Source organism: Pseudochaenichthys georgianus, chromosome 21 (genome assembly GCF_902827115.2).
Source record: "Pseudochaenichthys georgianus chromosome 21, fPseGeo1.2, whole genome shotgun sequence".
NCBI classification, from domain to species: domain Eukaryota; kingdom Metazoa; phylum Chordata; class Actinopteri; order Perciformes; family Channichthyidae; genus Pseudochaenichthys; species Pseudochaenichthys georgianus.
Window position 1 is genome coordinate 35,218,163 of NC_047523.1, and position 20,939 is coordinate 35,239,101.

The 20,939-nt window shown below is 41.1% G+C and overlaps 1 protein-coding gene across 1 annotated transcript in view; it reads right to left on the bottom strand.

Annotated features, from left to right (window-relative positions):
• Window positions 1–10,135: 10,135 nt before the first annotated feature.
• gdap2 (ganglioside induced differentiation associated protein 2) overlaps window positions 10,136–20,939 on the bottom strand; it is a 46,106-nt gene continuing 35,302 nt past the window's right edge. Inside the window, exons 14-15 of the mRNA XM_034109739.1 lie at window positions 17,501–17,644; window positions 10,136–12,328 (exon numbers count right to left, since the gene is read on the bottom strand). Coding sequence (XP_033965630.1) covers window positions 12,287–12,328; window positions 17,501–17,644 — 186 coding nt within the window. The 3' untranslated portion in view covers window positions 10,136–12,286. The remainder of the gene's footprint in view (window positions 12,329–17,500; window positions 17,645–20,939) is intronic.

Sequence of the window (20,939 nt, forward strand, 5' to 3'; positions counted from 1 at the left end):
TTGTTGAATATTTGCTTTCAATTATTTGCCCTAGACTTCTGCTTTCAGACGTAGTTATTTAGGAAGATATTACCAGAACTGATAATAATCCAATGCAGGGCCAACAATGTAATATAATACATTATTTAATATATATTATATATATTTACATATGTATATTTATATATAATTAAAATTACAACCGACCTTTTGAGTGCAACCATAATGCTGATATGGCCCGGAATGAAATTGAGTTTGACACCCCTGCCATAAAGCATACTCGTGAAAATATAGCATTAAAAGTTAAAGTATGCAAAACACCCCCTGACACTGAGATGTTGTACATGTTGTTATTTTTCTTCTTTACTTGCTTGTAAAGAGCTTTGAGCACCAAGATAAGCGCTATATAAATGACATGTATTATTATTATTATTATTATTACATACAGTTTGCCCCCTCCACACAGCCCTCGTCCCCCTGGTGGTCAGACCTCCTCCCTGCACTCTGACCCCCGGCTGCCCCCTCCTCACTTTCCTGAGGTAGACTCAGGACGTGTGTTCAGTTCTAATCAATCAAACACAGCTCACTTTGAAACTCTGCCACGTCTCCAGACTGATGTAAGACAGACAGACACACACACACACACACACACACACACACACACACACACACACACACACACACACACACACACACACACACACACACACACACACACACACACACACACACACACACACACACACACACACACACACACACACACACACACACACACACACACACACGCACACACACTAAGAGAAGCGCTATAGAGACCAGCTGAAGACTGCGTTAAAGAAATGTGAAATCAGACCTGAGGCCCTGGAGGACGCTGCTGCTGACCGTAACACCTAGCGCCAGCTGTGCATAAAAAATACATGGATGAAAGTTACAGTGCAGTCTAAGATATGAATAGTTCAATTAAAAGCAGCGACAAAAAGAAAAGTCTTCAGCCTGGATTTTAAAGTAGTCAGAGTTGCAGCGGACCTGCAGGTGTCTGGGAGTTTGTTCCAGATATTTGGAGCATAATAACTGAACGCTGCTTCTCCAGGTTTAGTTCTGACTCTGGGGACAGAAAGCTGACCAGTCCCTGAAGACCTGAGAGATCTGGATGGTTCATAGTTTAGCAGGAGGTCAGAAATGTATTTTGGGCCTAAACCATTCAGTGCTTTATAAACCAGCAGCAGTATTTTGAAATCTATTCTTTGACACACAGGAAGCCAGTGTAAAGACTTCAGAACAGGAGTGATGTGATCCACTTTCTTAGTGTCAGTGAGGACTCGAGCAGCGGCGTTCTGAATCAGCTGCAGCTTCCTAATATATTTTTTAGTGAGACCTGTGAAGACACCATTGCAGTAGTCGAGTCTACTGAAGATAAAAGCATGGACAAGTTTTTCCAAATCCTGCTGTGACATTAGTCTTTTAATCCTAGATATGTTCTTTAGGTGATAGTAGGCTGATTTAGTAACTGTTTTAATGTGACTGTTGACACTCAGGTCAGAGTCCATGACTACACCTAGATTTCTGGCTTTATCTGTTGTTTTGAACATTGCAGACTGAAGCTCAGCGCTAACTTTTAAACGTTCTGCCTTGGCTCCAAAAACCATTACCTCAGTTTTATCTTTGTTTAATTGGAGAAAGTTCTGACACATCCAGTCATTGATTTGTTCAATGCACTTACTCAGTGTTTGAATTGGAGCATAGTCTCCTGGTGAAATTGTTACGTACATTTGTGTGTCATCTGCATAGCTATGGTAACTTATTTTGTTGTTTTTCATTATCTGAGCCAGTGGTAGCATGTAGACGTTAAAGAGAAGAGGCCCCAAGATGGAGCCTTGAGGTACCCCACATGTCATATTTGTCAACTCAGATGTGTATTTACCTATAGAAACAAAGTTGTTTCTGTCCTTTAAGTAGATTCAAACCAATTTAGAACTGTTTCCGAAAGTCCCACCCAGTTTTCCAGTCGGTCTAGTAATATGCTGTGGTCAACAGTGTCAAACGCAGCACTGAGATCTAATAATACTAATACTGAAGTTCTGCCACTGTCTGTGTTTAAGTGGATGTCATTAAAGACCTTTACTAGAACAGTCTCAGTGCTGTGGTTTGGACGAAAGCCTGAATGGAACACATCGAAACAACTTTTTCAATGATTTTACCTAGAAATGGCAGGTTTGATATGGGCCTGTAATTGTTCATTACTGAAGCATCTAGATTATTCTTTTTTAAGAGCGGTTTAATGACTGCAGTTTTCAGGGCCTGTGGAAAAATACCTGAGTGAAGAGATTTGTTTACTATATGAAGTAGATCTGAGGCCATGCAAGGCAAAACATCTTTGAAAAATCCTGTTGGAATAATATTAAGGCAGCAGGAGGAGGATTTCAGAAGTTGTATAATGTCCTCCAGGTTTTTATCATTAATCTGATGGAATTGTGTCATGGTGTCTGAATTTATGTTAAGTGGACACAGAGACAACACATTTGCTGTTCCTGATGCAGAGGCACTGACTGCTTGTCTGATTTTCTGAATGTTGTCAGTGAAAAAGGCAAAATCATTGCACGCCCTGGTGGATAGAGATTCAGAGGCTACTGACACTGGGGGGTTAGTTAGTCTGTCTACGGTAGCGTTGTTTTTGTTTTTGGTAATGATGTCAGAGAATAACGATTGTCGTGCGTTTTTCAATTCCAAATTATAAAGGCCAAGTCTCTCTTTATAGATTTCAAAGTGAACTTGGAGATTTGTTTTTCGCCACCTGCGTTCAGCTTTTCGACATTCTCTTTTTTCTGTTTTCACGGTCATGGCCTTTCTCCATGGAGATATTTTCTTGCCAGACACTTCCTTTACCTTAGTTGGAGCAATGGCATGTATAACATTTTTAATTTTTTAATTAAAATGATCTACTAGCTCATTTACTGAGATGTTAGCAGGGGCAAGTGTGGAAGAAAAGTTATGAGTAAACATTTCCCTAGTATTTTCAGTTAAATATCGCTTTGTGGTTACCTCTTTTTGAACATTTTTGTGAACATAAATAGAGCTCTCAAAGAAAACAGGAATGGTCAGAGAGCGCAACATCAGTCACCACAACCGTAGAGATATTCAGACCCTTTGAGATAATTAAGTCCAGAGTGTGCCCCTTATTGTGCGTGGGCTCCGTCACATGCTGAGTCAGTCCATAGCTATCAAGAACACAAAACAGTTCTTTAGCCCCTCTGTCCTGGGGGATGTCAACATACACACTATAGACAGCAGTTCAGTAAAGTCATCAAAAAAGCTTGCACAGTATTTGGGTGGTCTATAGATATTTAGGAACAGAGCTCGAGAGGAGCATTTCAGCTGAAGGGCCACATATTCAAAAGAAGCAAAGTTCCATACGATGTCTTCCTGCATTGAAGGGAATCATTGAACAGAATAGCAACTCCACCCCCTTTCTTATGCATTCTTTCCTGACTCATAAAACTAAAGTTGGGAGGGGTTGATTCGATAAGAACAGCTGCACTGTTATTTTGTTCAATCCAAGTTTCTGTTAAAAACATAAAATCGAGATTGTGCTCAGTGATAAAATCATTGATTAAAAATGTTTTTCCTGCCAAAGACCTGACATTTAATAAAGCTAGTTTAAGTTCGTTAAACACACTATCAGTCAGGTTTTTTGTAACAAGCTGTGGCTGACATGGAATCAATGCTAAATTACATAAACTCACACAAACGTTTGAGCACTTCCTGTTTCTAAGATGATACAGGAAGAAGTGGACGTCATCATCGGATTCGATGGACAACCATAAGCAAGCAAGTGTGGGGGGGGGGGTGTGTGTTTGGTGCTATTTATCACTACATCACCTCCTTTCTGTCTGGGAAAGCAGCCAGCGTATACAGTGTATATCGCTTCACGGAGTTTTGGTCTAGACTGAAATATTTTTGAAACCTTTTGGATGGATTGTCGTGACATTTGGAACATACCTTCCTGTTCCCTGAAGGATGAATTCTGAGTTTCACTCAACTGTCTCAAACTCAAGGTTCAGGGAAACAAATCCTCAAACTTTTACCCACCCTCATATTTGTGAAACAGGGTGCATGGGTTTAGCTAAATAGCAACGTTTGTTTGTCATTTTAAGGTTTAATTAAGTTTTACGAGTTGACATGCAAACTTATGACTTCGGTGAATTGCCCATGTTATGCTTTGTGGGGTTTTCCCTCTCCTGTAGTGTTGTATAGGTTTTACTGTATGTAAATGGTCTACAAAGGCTACAATCCCCCCGCCCTTTCATGAAACCCCTCCATTGGACTCCTTTGTTTACTTCCGCAACATATTGACATCACTATGTAACACTCACGCAAACACATACAAACACATTGTACGTGATTGGCTAAGGGGCGGGACATCTCTAAACCATTAACCAATCACAACAGAGCCGGCCAGCTAACCAATCAGAGCAGACTGGGCTCTGGTTTCAGACAGAGGGTGAAAAGAGGTGCTGCAGCACAGGCAGTATAGAACAATAAAGAGCTATTTGAACATTAAAGCATGGAGACATGTCCCAGTAGAGACACCGAATACAATTATGAACAATATTTGTATTACATTTGTTTAATGAATAAAGTTATTACTATCAAACAAACTCAAAGAACCGTTCAAACAGCCTCAGCTTCCACATGTCCTTTCCTCTTTGTTTTATCTACTGTTTCTAATTGCTGATGTTTTAACAGTTTTACAGTTTTACAGTTTTACATTTTCAATCATCTGCAGATCGGGTCATCAAGGGTTCAATCAGTGCTAGTATAAACATTTTAACATCTGAGCTTCAAAGGAAACGCTGTCATGTTAAAGCCAAGAGTTATTTCACTCATGAGAACCTGCACGCTGACTGCGAACCTCAACGTTTATTTAATTTGACCTTCATCGCTCTGTTGAAATGTGCTTTTCATTTCATGTTTGCTGTTTTGTTCATTAGTCATTAGTTCTTAAATAAATATGTGAGCCTTCTGTCGTTTGTTAGTCCTGCAGGCGACTCCCTCTGGTTTACATCAAAGGAGCTTTATCAGCATCAACGTTTCAAGAACAATGTTGTGTCAACATATTTCGACATTACACAATAACAATCAAATTAACATGAACATAATATTAACATTGATTTATGCACATGTGTTTGGGTGGGGGTGTAAAGCTGTACCGAATAAAGTCTTACAATCAAAGTTTCTATAAGCTTTGGGTGTTTGGTGTTATATTTGAGGACGTCGTCATCCTTTTATAGACTTTAAAACATATTTAAAAATAAATATCTTATCCTTTTTTATAGTGTCCATGTTTGTTGCTAGCTTAGCTTAGCATAATTGCTGTAAACATTGGGAAACTGCTAGCATAGGGTGACTAGACGTCCCCGTTTTCCGGGGACAGTCCCCATTTGTATTGGCCTGTCCCCGGAAATGTCCCCGTTTTTTAATATACGTTAAAAACACATAGCAAGGTGAAATAAAACGTTCCATGTCAGGAAACACTGGGTAAACAGACTGCGGTCATGCCAGCCTCTACTTCGGAAAATTCAGTCAAGCACGTTGTATTGCGGTGCGCAAATGTCCTATGCATTACGGTAGAGGCCTGTAAAAACTGCCTTCAAAATAAAAGCATTTACTCGGTCAATAACAAATATACCTAAAAAACACACCAAACATATTCATATATACTGCAGCTTAAATTAAGAAATATGTAGGCCTACTATATAATGTGATCAATAATAATTTAAAACAAACTACTTATAACTACCACATTATAACTGAGTGAATGTAAGTATACAGTTATGAAGACATATCTGACATTTCCACTGGGTGACTATTTAAAATGCTGTTTAAAATCTCAAATTAGTTCGATTGTCCGTCTATATTTTGATTATTATTTAATGGAAACTGTCCATAATCAAAGAGTCATTCGAAGTCAATCAAATACTAATTACACTTCAGAGTGATAGCAGGACACCCCATCTAGTCACTCAGAGAGAATCAGGACTATCTGATGTAGAGTTTCAAAATAAAAGACCTCTGAAGTCTCATATATGGGCCCTCTGTTTTTAGATAAGAATAAAACAAAAACTATCCAGTATAAAAGACTCATATACTGTATGAGCTATTGTCCTTCTGTTTGTATCCAACAGTTCAAATGTTCGAATTACATTGAACCAGAATTGTCCCCCTTTTTTCTTTAACAGTGAAGAAAATTGGATATGTTAATGATATATTGACCGCAAAACTCAAAATGTCCCCGGTTTTAATTTTGAAAATCTGGTCACCTTATGCTAGCATGGATCTTTCCAAAGATAACAGGGATCTTTAAGGCTCACAAATGAACAGTTTATGTGTTTAATAATTACAAAACCCCAACGGCGAAAAGGCAGGTTATGGTTTTAGCGAGGGTTATATGTCAGATTATTTTTGAGCTCTGAGCATTCGGCCGCCAACCAGCAGACTTCAGGAAGTCACTGTGCCTGGCCAAGAAATAAAAACCTCCGACATCAAAAGTCTAATTGACACTTTTAGGTGTTTTTCTCAATCATTTAATGATCTAGATGTGCTAAGTGGACTTGAGCTGTTTATCTTCCTAATATTGGGCAGCAGCAATGTCATACACAAACTGTATGTTCCAAGTGTGTATTTATTTGTTTGCAGAGGTGGGTGGAGTACTGCGTTACTGTATTTAAGTATTTGTCTGGTATCAGTACTTTACTCCAATACTTATTTTTCTGACGACTTTTTACTTTCTACTTCTTACATTTTCAAAACAGGCTGGTTCCTTTAGTTTGAATGTGTGTTTGGTAGCAGGGGCGGACTGGGGGGAATAAGTGGCCTGGGGATTAATTGACAGACAGGCCCACTTAATGCGTGGCATGTATCGGCCGGCCGGCGACGAAAGTATGTTACTTAACAAAAACCCTATGCCTTTAATGTTATTTTGGACAATTATTCATAAAGTATTCACATTACCTGAGCAGCCCTTGAGTTGCCTCGAGCAAAATAGTTACAGCATATATTTAGTGATTTTAATGTTAACAGATCATTGATGCAATAACATTTGGACCCAATTTGCCTGACTTGACACATGGAATAAAACATGGGCGTAGGAAGCATCCTCAATGTGGGTGAGACAATTTAACAGGGGGTGTGGGCAGGTGGTGGATCTCACTTCTTCTAGGGGGGTCCGGGGGGAAGGTCCCCCGGGAAGATTTTTTTAAATGCCGAAGTTAAATGCATCAATCTGGTCCATTTTGAGAGCAAAATTAGGGACTAAATCTCTGGCAGTCAGTAGGGGCTTGGACTGTGAGCCGTAGGGTCGCCGGTTCAAGTCCCCGACCAGACCTACATTTGGAGTGTGGACTTCTACTTAGAGAGGTCCCAGTTCACCTCCTGCCCTGCCGTGGTTCCCTTGAGCAAGGCACCGGGCATCCCCCTTCCCCCCTCACTCCCATTGCTCCCCGGGCGCTGTGCAATAGCTGCCCACTAAAAGCAGAGAACACGTCACTGTGTGCTGTGTGCTCTGCATGTGTGACCATTACAGAGGGTTTCATCCCTCCCAATTCATCTTCTTCTTCTTCAACACCCATATAAAACAGAACTGTAAACAGATTTACTTTTTCTTTCAACATTTATTTGGCGTTTTGGGGAGGTATTTTCTGTTTTAGAGTTTTACTCGCTACAGGGTGTACTTTGAGGGTTTTGACTCTGCACACCGCTTACATGCAGAAAGACCTTCATAACACACAAGGGGACGGGCAATAACCGGAAAAGCACGACATGTCTCCCGTACATTTCAAAGCCCCTACTTCTTTACACTTTACTTGAGTAAAGAGGTTTAGTCAGTACTTCTACTTTTACTAGAGTATTTTTAAACACGAGTATCTGTAGGCTATACTTCTACTTGAGTAAAGGATGTGTGTACTTTGGCTGTATTTTTCAGATCAGAAAATAAATCTCCAACCCTTCAAGAGTTCAATTTGAGCAAAAAGGGACCTGATCGTTTCCTGTGTTTTGTTGCTCCTTTGTGTTTTGACCAGATGATCCCTGCTGTCACGGAGGAGGTCCATGAAAGATGGATTTTCTCCTGCACTCACTGCAGCTTTTTGTTGATGTTTTCATTTACTAAACAGACAGCAGCGCCCTCGCCCCCTGCTCGGCACTTTAATCCAGGTAGAACGAATAGAGGGATTAGAAAAGATGATGGAAGAGGGTCACAGCGTTCGGCAGGATGTTGTCAGGTGGAGAGAGGTGAAAGGAGGAAAGCTTTAATCAGAACAGCCTCTTCTTCTCTTCCTGGAACATGACGCTAATTTCTGCGGAGGGAAGGTGAGACCGAAAAAAACCCTCTGAGTGCAACACCTGCTGTTTATCCTCCTGTTTCAGCCACTCTGTGTCTCCAGCTCTGATGCGTGGTCATGGCACACACAGCCTCACACAAGGTACATCTGAGCTACTCTATGGTAAAGTGTGCCATTAAATTGTCATATAAAGTGATAGTGTAATGTTATAATACATATGTCAAAGAATAGTATGCCTTAAAGGTTATCAAAATATCATAGTATGGTAAAAGATATAAAACAATGATGAAATAGGTCAGAGTAAGGTATGTGAAGAAGTCACACAAAAGGCCAGATTAAAGTTTGTCATTTCATAGAATTTCATAAATATCTCGTAGTATATATATATTGTAGAAAATAAGTCATAGTAAGTTATGTGAACATTCTAGTTTCCAGATGTTTCGACACTGCATCTCTTTGGCTTGTACGTGTACTCTGCAATCACAATAAAGTTTAATTTAAAGAGAAAATGCTCCAATGAGCCATTTAACTCGAGGTGTGCATTATGTTGAGAATACAGGTCGTTTGTAACCCTATAGTGCACCAACTTGTGTTTGCCAGTCAAAATAAAAAAGTAAACCCTCAGATTTCAACAGTAAAGGTCAAATCCACCTTTTCATGTCTTTTATGCGTCAACATGTGTCCCCACGTTTCAGGAACAAAGATTCTCTCACTTTTTGTCCGGATCCATTTATATAAAACTGTCTGAAAATGCGCTGACCAGATTTTGGCCACTTTATTTATCAAGGTTTTTGACAGAAAGCCAAATTCATACCATCCTTGAAAAACACAATTTCTTTAGTTTTGACAATTTTAAGTCTTTTAAAAGTACGTGTTTATTTATACATGTTTACATGGACTGCCCCCCCCCCCTCCCTTAGGGGAATTCATCCACAAAAACACACTGGACGCTGCACTAGGTCAGAAACCAGAGGAGACTGCGAGGTCCACCGCAGACGGACCACTTTTGGTTAAAGGCAGCTCTTTCTGGAACAGCCTCCCAACTGAGTCACTGGATTGTCCCACCCTCAATAGGTTCAAAGGTCACCTCAAAGAATGGTTGAGAAACAAACAGACGTGTAATCACCGCTACATGCACTTCAACACAGGGGCATCTCCTCCTGCACTGTATGTGTTGAAGCTGCTACATTGTACTGCCATGTGGGTAATGCTCGTGTGTGCTGCTCTTACCCTTTCTGCATATCATGTATTTATTTTTGCTATAAATGTCATGTTCTTAAATGTTGTGTGTGAGGGACTGCGGATGGGAATTAGCTAAAAGCTCAAATCCGGCATATTTACATTATGAAGCCTTAATTATTATTAAAAATGTTCATCATGTGCATTGTCCCTCTTCAAATAAACGATTAAATGATGTCATAACGATGTGTTGGCTTGTGTAACCATCAGCCAATCAGCAACCAAGGTCACCCCCCCCCACCTTATCACCTGAATCTCCTCCTAGAGCACCCTTGTGTTCTGTTTAACCAGATCTCTCTCAGAGGGGCGTGGGGAGGGGCTCCTTATTCTCATCTAAAGTAACAGACAGAGAATCAGCACTTTGGAAACAGGGCTGAAACAGAGGGGATTATGGGTAATGATCTGTTTGGTGTTTGGAGCCAAACACTTCAGAGACATGTTCTGTATATATCTGAGAGCTATCATATATTGATGAAAGACACTATAATAGGGGACCTTTACATGAGAAAAAAAAACATGGCTTTTACCTAAAATAAACAAACTAGAGCAAAAAGAGACTTCACAAACTGAGAAACAGATTTACAGAAGAAGAAAGTCATTTTAATAAGTGTGTATATGCATATATATATTAAAAAAATCAGCATTGTACAGTAAATCTGTTATCCAACCCCATCCGATCACTTTGAAATCATAAAATATATATATATATACATTTGCAGGAAGTCAAAGATTGGCTCAACATTTAATCTGAAATAATCACAGTTCACTGGCTGTCTTTGTAACTGGAAGTCCAGAGGTGTATTTAGGACCTTTTTCACAACTCATTGTCACATCCAGTCTTTAAATCTTCATCGTTGTAAAAGCACGAGGTGAGAACAATCACTTCACGTGGATTCATCTCACCTCCCGATCATGTATTATAGAAAAACAAGATTTAAAGTTGATTCATGTTTTTTAAATCTACTTCATTCTCTTTACAGAAGAAGGACACCATCTGAAATGTCTCCTCGCTGGATGACGAGTCTTTAAAAATCCAACAACAGCCTTTTCCGTAGGGATAATGTCTGTGACTTGTGTCATGATGCTTGAGGGACTGAATGAGGGATTCCTCCCAACCCAGAAACACACATTTGTTGTGATGGTTTCAATCTTTGGGCGGCAGACAGTATGACCGATTCAACATTTTGACACAGAGGAATGTTTTAAAAGTTTAGTTGATTTGCAATGATGAGGCAAACCCACCAGTCCCATCACAAACTACATGTGCTTTGTGAGAACACCAAGTAAAAAAGAGACGCTTTTAAAAAAAGGACAACGTAATCAGTTTAAATCCTATTCTGCTCATTACAGGTTCATATCTGTACTGTGTGCCTCTGTGATGTTTACACGCTTTAATGTTTCAAAAGGTCTTTTTTTTTTACCTCTTTTCACCCTCAGTCTAAAACCAGAGCCCAGTCTGCTCTGATTGGTTAGCTGGATGGCTCTGTTGTGATTGTGAAAACCCTTTGAATGCACAAAGACAAATATAACACCCTACAGGAAAGGCAGAAGCAGAGCAGATGCCATGAGCCAGCGTTTCAGAAAGGAATAACATCGTGGGGCAAAAACATGACAATTGTTTGAGAAAAAAAAGTTGTAATAAAGTGAACGATGCGTTCCCAGAGACCCTGGTGATTAATCATAATTTTGTGCAAACCAAAAGTCCAAAGTGTTCAAAATGTGCCGATCCAAAACAAAAAAAAGCAGCATGATATTTGAGGAACTGAAAGACATCATTGACGATCCGTTGATTGAGCATTCGATTCATTGTTTCAGTGCTACTTTTAGAAACCTTCGTGACAAAAAGGTGGGTAAACCAAGTGCCTTCAAGACACACCATAACGTGGGAAATTACAAACTTCCTGCAAGAAAGCATGTTGTCTGGATTTGAAGCGTTTGGTGATATTTAGATAATGGGTTGGAAGGGAAGAAGGATACCACGTTCCTATTTTTGCATTAACATAAAAAGGTAAGCACCTATCAGCTCCTTCAAAGCTCACAAACGTACAGCTTGTTTGTTTAATTCGTACAAACTAAATGCAAGACGTTTTTTCATTTATTTAGCAAAAAAATATGAGAGTGTTGTCGACCGTGGTATTTAATGAAAGGCAAGTAAGCCAATAGGTAATGTAGAGTTTGAGTTGCTATTTGCTGTGATATAAAGTTGATTTGATGTGACCGCTGAGCTTCAAGAGACAGAGTTTCTCTCCTCAGGGTTTTCGCTGATTGTGACGCAGGACAACGAGGAGGTGGTTTTTAACAACGTGTTTTCCAGCTTCAGCCTGAGAGAAACTGGAGGAGACGATGTGGAAATCCAGACCCACGTCATCTCACTGCAGCATTTCAAAAAGTCTGATCATATTCTGAGCGCAGACGTCTGATACGACCGCGCGATGGAAAACGCTTTGAGGCTTCACATGATACTTCATATTGCGGGGAGTTTGAGCAGAAAGCAGTCTTGGTGTAAGGCATAATCCAGAAGCCAGATCCACGAATAGTCTGTGGAGAGAGAGAGAGACCGCTCCGCCGACCACAGGCTGCTAACTCTGTCCTTTTGGCAGAAAAGGAGAGTTTCCCAACAAAGAGCCTGCAGGAGGTCAGGAGTTCAGACCACACCGTGAACCTGAAGGTTTCCACTTTACGAACTGAAAACGCGTCGTTCGTTACCGGAGGGTCGAATCGATCCCCTGTCACAGACTGGAGGGGTGGGAGGGGTGGTACGGTCCGTTGACCTGAGAGAGGAGAGGAGAAGGAGAGAGAGTTATTTAAATGGTAAAACCCACACATGGTCAATATGGAGAATAGAATATATCTTTATTTGTCATCATACAAGGTACAACATATATTGCATATTTACACAATTGTGGTGTTCTAATAGACGGTGAGGTGGGCTGATGATCGGAAGGTTGCGAGTTCAAATCCCGCCTGGAACACCACTACCAGTGTGCCCTTGAGTAAGGCACTTAGCCCTCAGCTACTCCAGGGAGAATGTCCCTGTAACTGGTCACTGTAAGTCGCTCTGGAATAAGGCGTCTGCTAAATGCCTACTTTTTAAATTCTATTTTTGGGAGAATAAACCCCACAGATCCTCAACTCCGGTGTGTCTCACTCCTTAACAACGCAACGCAGAGCAACAAGAACGTTGTCTACAGCAGCCATGAATGGGGGGGAATAGTAGTGCTTGAGGTAGAACTGTTTCAATATTATTTGTGGGAACAGATTAATAATCCATGTGTAAATGTGTATTCTGTAAAGGTTCAAATAACTTGAAAATAGAAAAAATATTTGTAAACTCCCCAAAAACTGTTGCAATTATAAAATGGATCTGAAAATATACAAAAGAATTCCACAAAGCTAAAAGCTGTGAATGCATTAAATAGAATTACAAGTACAAAATATGTATGAATATCTTTCAAACGTTTTCACTTTTGATCAGCTTTTGTAGATCAAGCTAATATTAGTGGTTGAGAGCATTTTAATTTGTCACACTGATGACATGATTTCCACATTTATAAGTAGGAGCATGCAGTCTGTGCACAAGATTGGAAACTGAACTTGTTAAATGAAACTCCTCTGTTACCAATTGCAGCAATAACATAACATTTTGTCTTTATATACCGTACTTTTCGGACTATAAAGCGCACCTGCATATAAGCTGCAGCAGCTAAATTGTCCGTCTGTCTTGCTCTCGTTCTGTCTCTCGGTTCCACTTTTACTTTGGCGCGCTACCTGTCTCACTCTTTTCCGGCCTCCAGCCTTTCCTGCTGGAGCCCGCCGCTTAGAGGTGGCGGGCGCGGACCGGTCATAGAGCCCATAGCGTTAAAGGTGGTTAATTTGACCTGTAACATCCATAGATTTAGGAGGTTCCCTAGTGGCCGTTAGCTGTACAAAAAAATGGGGGGAAAAGTCGCGGCTTATAGTCCGAAAAGTACGGTAAATATATTTGGGTGTGTCAGCTCGAAATTTGAGAAACTCCTCTCCTTATTGTGGCGTGTGACAGAAAACGGCAAGTACTTCCGGCATCTGTGGCAGATGCCGGAAGTACTTGCCGCTGCCTGCAGATGCCACGAAAGGAGCAGAAAAGAGTGACAGAGCGAGTGGTGCAGAGGACACATCCTTATTGAAAGTGTTGAAAGGAAGGAATGTCCTCATGTTTTGGCAGAGAACCCAGCGGTTTATCACGAGAGGACACAAAACGTCTCCTTTTCCCCGTGCAAATTAACTTCCTCTTCACTGTCAGAACCCTGATGCTGTGCCAGGGCAGACGCCAGAGAAATGCTCCACGAGGAACAGTTCTATCAAACTAACGGAGCGAGAGCTGGGCGGGTTTTTCTCTCCGAGGAAACAAAGAGCTCCTCAGAGAAGTGGAGCGGGTTGTTTCTGTACTCCATGTTCAGGGCAGCTCTCCAGGTAAACTACACTTAGCTCACCTGTTGCTCTCCCACGCTGATTATCGGTGTTATATCATCGTGAAATACCATGGGACGCGGTGTGTGTGTGTGTGTGTGTGTGTGTGTGTGTGTGTGTGTGTGTGTGTGTGTGTGTGTGTGTGTGTGTGTGTGTGTGTGTGTGTGTGTGTGTGTGTGTGTGTGTGTGTGTGTGTGTGTGGGGAGAGTGGCTGGTAATAAACTGTCCTATAAATACATGTTCTTTCCGCCCTTTAAGAAGTTGTTATCCTGCATGAATGATTGTTTTTGGGTACAACAAAACATGGACATATCCTCACCTGCTTTCTTTATATAGCTTTATTGTTAACAGTTATTTATTATTAGGGATATTATTATTAAACGGAAGACCTTTGAAACACAAATGCATAATAAAATTGAGATTTTTTTAATCAAACCTGATGATGAAATTAAATCACATTAAAAGTCATTCTAAAAAAGTGCTTTTCTCTGATTTTCGTCTCTACAATCTCCCGAGGGAAATGTCACTGCTAGCCTGTATATATGTCTCTTCGGTTTGGTGCAAATCAGGCGGTGGATTGTTGCTGCCTGCTGCAACCGAAACACATCATGTGAAGTCAAGGGTTAAGAGCGACAGCAACACAATGAGCTCCACTCACTACAAAGCCAATATAATTAAAAATATTCTTCTACTTCTTATTGTCTCCGGTGAATAATGATCTGTGCTCACAGCTTGTGTATGAAGTGGTGTCTGTTTCTCCTACACTTTTAGCGGACAAAAGGAATCGTTGCTTGGCAGAAACGTAATTCAACCCAGCAGAGCAAACTATTTCTGAGTAACAGAAACACACTCGAGTGTTGAGAGGAACTTTATGGCCCGTTCCCCTTCTGGCTGCAGGCCTGAGAAACGGGGAAATGCTCCGGACTAAAGCCTTCAGGGAGGCCGGCGCTTTATGTTCACTTTCTCTCCGTTTATTTCCCGGCAGGAGACTGAGCACGACCCAGAGCCGTGGAGGACAACGAAGCAGAATGATTAAAGACTGTCACCTTGTTCCTACTTCCCGTAACAGATAAATGTGAAATAACATATTGTGAAATAATCTATTATTAAACCCCTAAAATGTGCAGTCGGTAAGCATTAGGACCGTCTTGTTAAATTCGACTTAAGTACGTGATTAAATGTACTTGGTTACCACTGTTTATATATTTAATCTTATACTTAAATAATAGCCAACCTAAGACCCATCTATTTATTTGGTTTTTTATTTTATTCATTGTTATTTTATGATTTTATTCTTGTTTTATGGACTTGTTAGTATTAAGTGTTATTTTATTGATGTCATATTTAAAAGTTATGTGTGAATCTGTTTATTAACTTGGAGGTGTTGTGTTTTTTGAAGCAGTTTGTGTGTGTGCTTATGTGTACGTAAAGTGCTATTTAAATAAAGTTTTGATTCGATCAGCCAGCAATAAGTACAAATACAACTGCAAAGTCAAAATATATAGAATCAGAAACTCAGATCGCCAATCACAGCTCTTACCAGGCGTATTTAAGAACAGAGTGACCTCCTCTCGCAGCCCTCAAGCCTCGTTAGATCAAAGCTCTTGATACTTATGACTTCATTCAATTATCTTCACATCAGACCCTATATTTCCAAGGGGAACTCAACACAGAGCATCCTGGGAAATCTCACTTTAATTGAGTCTTGTTGCTGATTTATAAGTTTCATTTCCTAAAATGTACGCACACAACAAACCGGTCATGAGCTGATTGTGCCTCCTGGATCCCGTCAGCAGTAAGGAAGGCATCAGGTGACCGAAGGGACGAAGGAGAGCTGATTCATAGAGCAGGGAATAACACACACAAGGGTGTAAAGTTCAAGCTCTTCATTGTGTAGGATTTGGCTGACAAGGACGAGGGGAAGTCTGCAGGGGTGTTCTGTTTCCAACACCGTAAGCCGGAGAGCGGGTAATGCATGTTTTGACTCCGGCTAATTCTAAAGACTGATTGGAAACACAAAGAGAGAGACCAATACAAGGAAGTCAAAGTTACGAGTAAAAGGAAGTTCACCGACACCAATGTCTCAATGTTGACTACCCTTGCTTCCGAGTCACTTGCTTCAGAAGCGAGGCAAGAGTACTTCCTGGCATTCGGAAAACGAAGAGTGGAACAGGCGAGCAAGTGTGCAAAATTCCACAAAACCAAAAGCTGTGAATGCATTAAATAGAATTACAAGTAAAAGTATTTATGAATATCTTTCAAGCGTTTTCACTTTTGATCAGCTTTTGTAGATCAAGCTTATATTAGTGGTTGTGTGCAGACGATTGGAGACTGAGCTTGTTAAGGCTGGCGTCACACTGTCCTGAAATGTTCACACGAATATGGAATTGTGAATCTCGCACGAAGATGGCCCCGAACTTGGTCAACAGCCAAGCAAGTACGATGGCACCCGAACCACACACACTCCGTCATGTTGTTGCTATGGAAACAAAATGAGAGGCCCCGCCTTACATTTTCCGCCACAGATTTTGGGAAATTGGTCCGTGCGCAAAGCATTGTGGGGATTTTAAGACCGCGGAGTCTACACATGTGCAGCCTCGAAATTTCTCCAAACGAAGTATGCCGGGCTCGGTAGAATTCCAAGTTTCCTGACATTGGAACAGTTCTTCGGCGACGTAGTATGCTTGAAATAGTGGCTCTGGAGCAGCCTTCCTCGACATTAGAAACACCCCAAGTCTTGGAAACCAGAGCTCTTTAAAAGCGGAAATATGCATATTTTTCAAGTTTAGACTCCAGTCATAGAAAAGAGTGAGAGGGTTACAGATCAGGTGCTTCAAAGTCTGTGAGCCTAAAGAAAACCTTCAAAAAGGCTTCTCATTAACCTCCTAAGTTTGCCTTCTTTGTTTTTCGCATAGTTCCTTGATCATGCAATCATGCTTATGTTATCTGATCTTAGATATTTACACTTGAGCTGAAATAGACTAATATTTCCTTTGGACAAAACTTCATACATGATGATACATTTGTTCCCAAGGCATTCATTATACCGATATTTCCACCAAAATAACACGCTTTTAACACGGGAAAACCCACAGAAATAGGCGATCGCTAAAGACCAGTGTGACTTTTCAGTCTGGTGTGTTTTCTTGTTTCTATCTTTGGCCTGGTTGCTTTGAAAGAGAGAATATTGATTGTGAGTGTTGTACAGAGACGCACATGAATATTAATTGTCCAAACCCCTTAATATCATTCATTATATATATATTCCTCTGCGATGCACGTCACATATCATTTGCGCAGGAAAAGGGCAGAAGGTTAAAGAGCCGGGTGTCGTGTTTCCACCACACCTCCAAGCTGTTCTGTGTGAGATTCTTCTGTTATTTAATGTCATATTTTAGCGCTCTGAAAACCTCTGTTATAGAATACGTGTCCACGACATCTCTGTGTGCATCTGTGTGTGCATTATTGATGAAAGTGTGTGTGTGTGCGCTGCCTACCCGTGCGTCATAGTCCAGGACGAAGGGAGGGATGTCGATCTGCTCCGGTTGGATGCAGGTGAAGAGCTGCTGCAAGGTGTCCAGGTAGCGAACTTTGTCCTTCAGCCCCGACACGCTGAAGGTGGTTAAGAACCACGTGGAGACCTGGGGAAAAAGACGAAAGAGGCATGAAATACGAAGGGGACATTTCATGCGTCACGGATGCCATTTGCTCTTGATTTACCAAGAAACTAATCTTGCTTAAAGGTCCCCTAATATACTGTTTTTCATCAATATATTACAGGTCTCGGATATATACAAAACATGTCTCTGAAGTGCTTGGCTCCAAACACCAAACAGATCATTGCAGCATTACCCATAATCCCCTCTGTTTCAGCCATGATTCTCTTGCCCCTTTCACACCAAGGCTTTTCCCGTTCTAGCTCCGTGCTCGAGCTTTTCTGGTTCGGATCCGGTTCTTCGGTTCAGCTCCCGCTCTGTTCACACCGCTCAGAGCCCGACTGGTGCTGCGTCATTGCGTCATCGTCACGACGTAACCGTTTGCGTGCCTGCTTCATAAAGCCAAACCGATTGTATTGAAGCGCTACTCGTTTTGGTTTTGCTCTGTCGAAGCGAAATGGAAGAAATGGGACGACTTTACTACCAACTTTACAGTCGTTACTTGCTACATTCAAAAGTTCTTTACAATCATCATCAACTTCAACGACGATTCGGTCGGAGAAAGAAGGTAAATATACGTCCTATTCGATGGCGTTAGAGCTAGCTGTTGTTAGCCTCTGCATGCGCCAAGCTCAACATACCCAGCTTTGCAGCGTTAATTACTACGGTATAACATTAAAACTGATTCTCAATGTTATTTCCACAGATCATGTTGCAGCTGTTGTTATTTGGACAGAGCCCAGATCCGACGTAAGCGTGACGTATGCAGTGCTTGCTTTCTAGGCCGACAACTTTTTGGTGCTTGAAACAAACCGGATTCCGGAGCTTAGAGGCGGCTCCGCTGCGGTGTGAATAGGAAAAAACGGTGCTTTTCAGGCTCTAGCTCCGAACCGGCCCTGGAACCGCGTTGGTGTGAAAGGGGCAACAGTCTGTTACTTTAGATGAAAATAAGGAGCCCCTCCCCACGCCCCTCTGAGAGATATTTGGTTAGAAAGAACACAATGGTGCTCTAGAGGAGATTCAGGTGATAAGGGGGGGGGGGGGGGGTTACCTTGGTTGCTGATTGGCTAATGGTTACACAAGACAACACATCGTTATGACATCATAAAGTGGCCAAAGTCTGATCAGCTCATTTTCAGACAGGTTTTTATAGAAATGGATCAAAAAGAGAGAGAATCTTTGTCCCTGAAACTTTCAGAGTCTCTTTACACAGAGGGGACACATGTTGATGTAGAAGAGACATGAAGAAGAGGGGACACATGTTGATGTATAAGAGACATGGAAAAGAGGGGACACATGTTGATGTAGAAGAGACATGAAGAAGAGGGGACACATGTTGATGTAGAAGAGACATGAAGAAGAGGGGACACATGTTGATGTAGAAGAGACATGGAGAAGAGGGGACACATGTTGATGTAGAAGAGACATGGAGAAGAGGGGACACATGTTGATGTAGAAGAGACATGAAGAATTGGGGACACATGCTGATGTAGAAGAGACATGAAGAAGTGGATTTTGCATAATAGGTGACCTTTAAGCCAACAACAGAACTAGATTAAAAGTTGAATGAACTTTTAATGATCCTAAAAGAGATGTTTAGCAAGGGAAGGGAAAAGTACAGCATTTCCTGTAAACGGCAAAAAGACGGATATAAACCAGGCGACTAAAAGAGCTCATATCTCGGCCAGGGCTTCACAATTATCTAAAAATCTTGATAAGAAAAATAATCATGTTTAATACGAGTAGAATATTTAGAGGTTATTATTTCTGGACCATGTTACGTTTCGGTGGACGTGCGGCGGATAATTATCCAGATTTTTGGAAGAACCTTTATCTTGGGAATGTTTGGGGTTAGCCAACGACTAATTATTAGAAATGTTCTTGGGAGGCAGACACATGAGCACAGAGTTATTTTAAATGATCATGTTGCTGGGGTAATTTTAAACGGTTGCTGTTTTTATGGAATTGCACAATGCTTTCCCTGAAGGAGTCGTGGCAGCAACAGTTAGGTTATTTTAGTTTGAAGAGGCCCAATTATGATTTTTTAAGTGTGTTCTCTTTCCTGTTGTGTGTTATAGGTCATTGTGAATGTAAATGGTCTGTAGCGGCTAACATTCCCTGCTGATTGAGTTTCTCTCCAACACTCCCCCCCCCCCCCCCCCCCCCCTGTCTGAAAAGCCTCCATTGGACTGATTTGTTTACTTCAGTAAAATAGTGACGTCACTAAGTAACACTCGCGCTTCTATTGGCTAGCGCGCCAACACATTAATAATAATAAATTAAATTTATTTAGTGCTTCTCATCTGCCAAGACAAATCCCGAAGCGCTTCACAACAGACGCCACTGATAACATTGTACGTGACTAAGGGGCGGGACATCTCTAAGCGCACAACACAACAGAGCCAGCCAGCTAACCAATCAGAGCAGACTGGGCTCTGGTTTCAGACAGAGGGTGAAAAGAGGGGCTGCAGCACAGGCAGTATAAGAAAAATAAAGAGCTTTTTGAACATTAAAGCATGGAGACATGTCCCAGTAGAGCATCCTCTTTAAAGTCAACCAAATGTAAAAAGATTGGTTAAAATGTGTTATAATAGTGAAAGGTTTTGCAAAGCAGAGAGTAAAAAGAAATATAAGAAACTATTCTGACATTATGAGCCAAAACATATAGCGAATAATTCAGTTCAAATGAAGGAAAATAAACAGAACCGTTGTTATCACCAACAATAATACTTTCAACACTACTAGTTTACTTTTAATATCTTGTACTGACTAGGGATGCCAGCGATTATTCGATTATTCGATTATTCGTTACAGTCTCCATAATCGAATATTATTTTAAAAATCGATTTTATTTATATATTTTTATGGCTTAGTTTCAACCAAAATATAGACTAATGCTAATAATAGTAATAGTATTAATAATTGTAAATGGCCATTGGTCACACCACCAGTTTGTTTTACTGTAAACTTGGAGGAAGCCTGCGTGCAGAGCAGACTGCTGCTGCATCATGCTACACACCGCCCCCGCCCCCCTCACACGTGCGACTAACGATGAACAAAGCGGCAGGTTGATTAATCGATTATTATTCGCCAGGGCTGCCGAATAATCGATTTTGATCATGGTCAGTTTCTGGCAACACTAGTACTGACACACAAATATATACAGTGATTGTATCCCGGTGTGTCCCCTAGGTTTGCTGCTTTGGGGGGTGCTGCCTGAGGGGGGGTGCTGCCTGAGGGGGGGGGGCATTGGGATATATGTCTTTTAAATCCTCTGGAG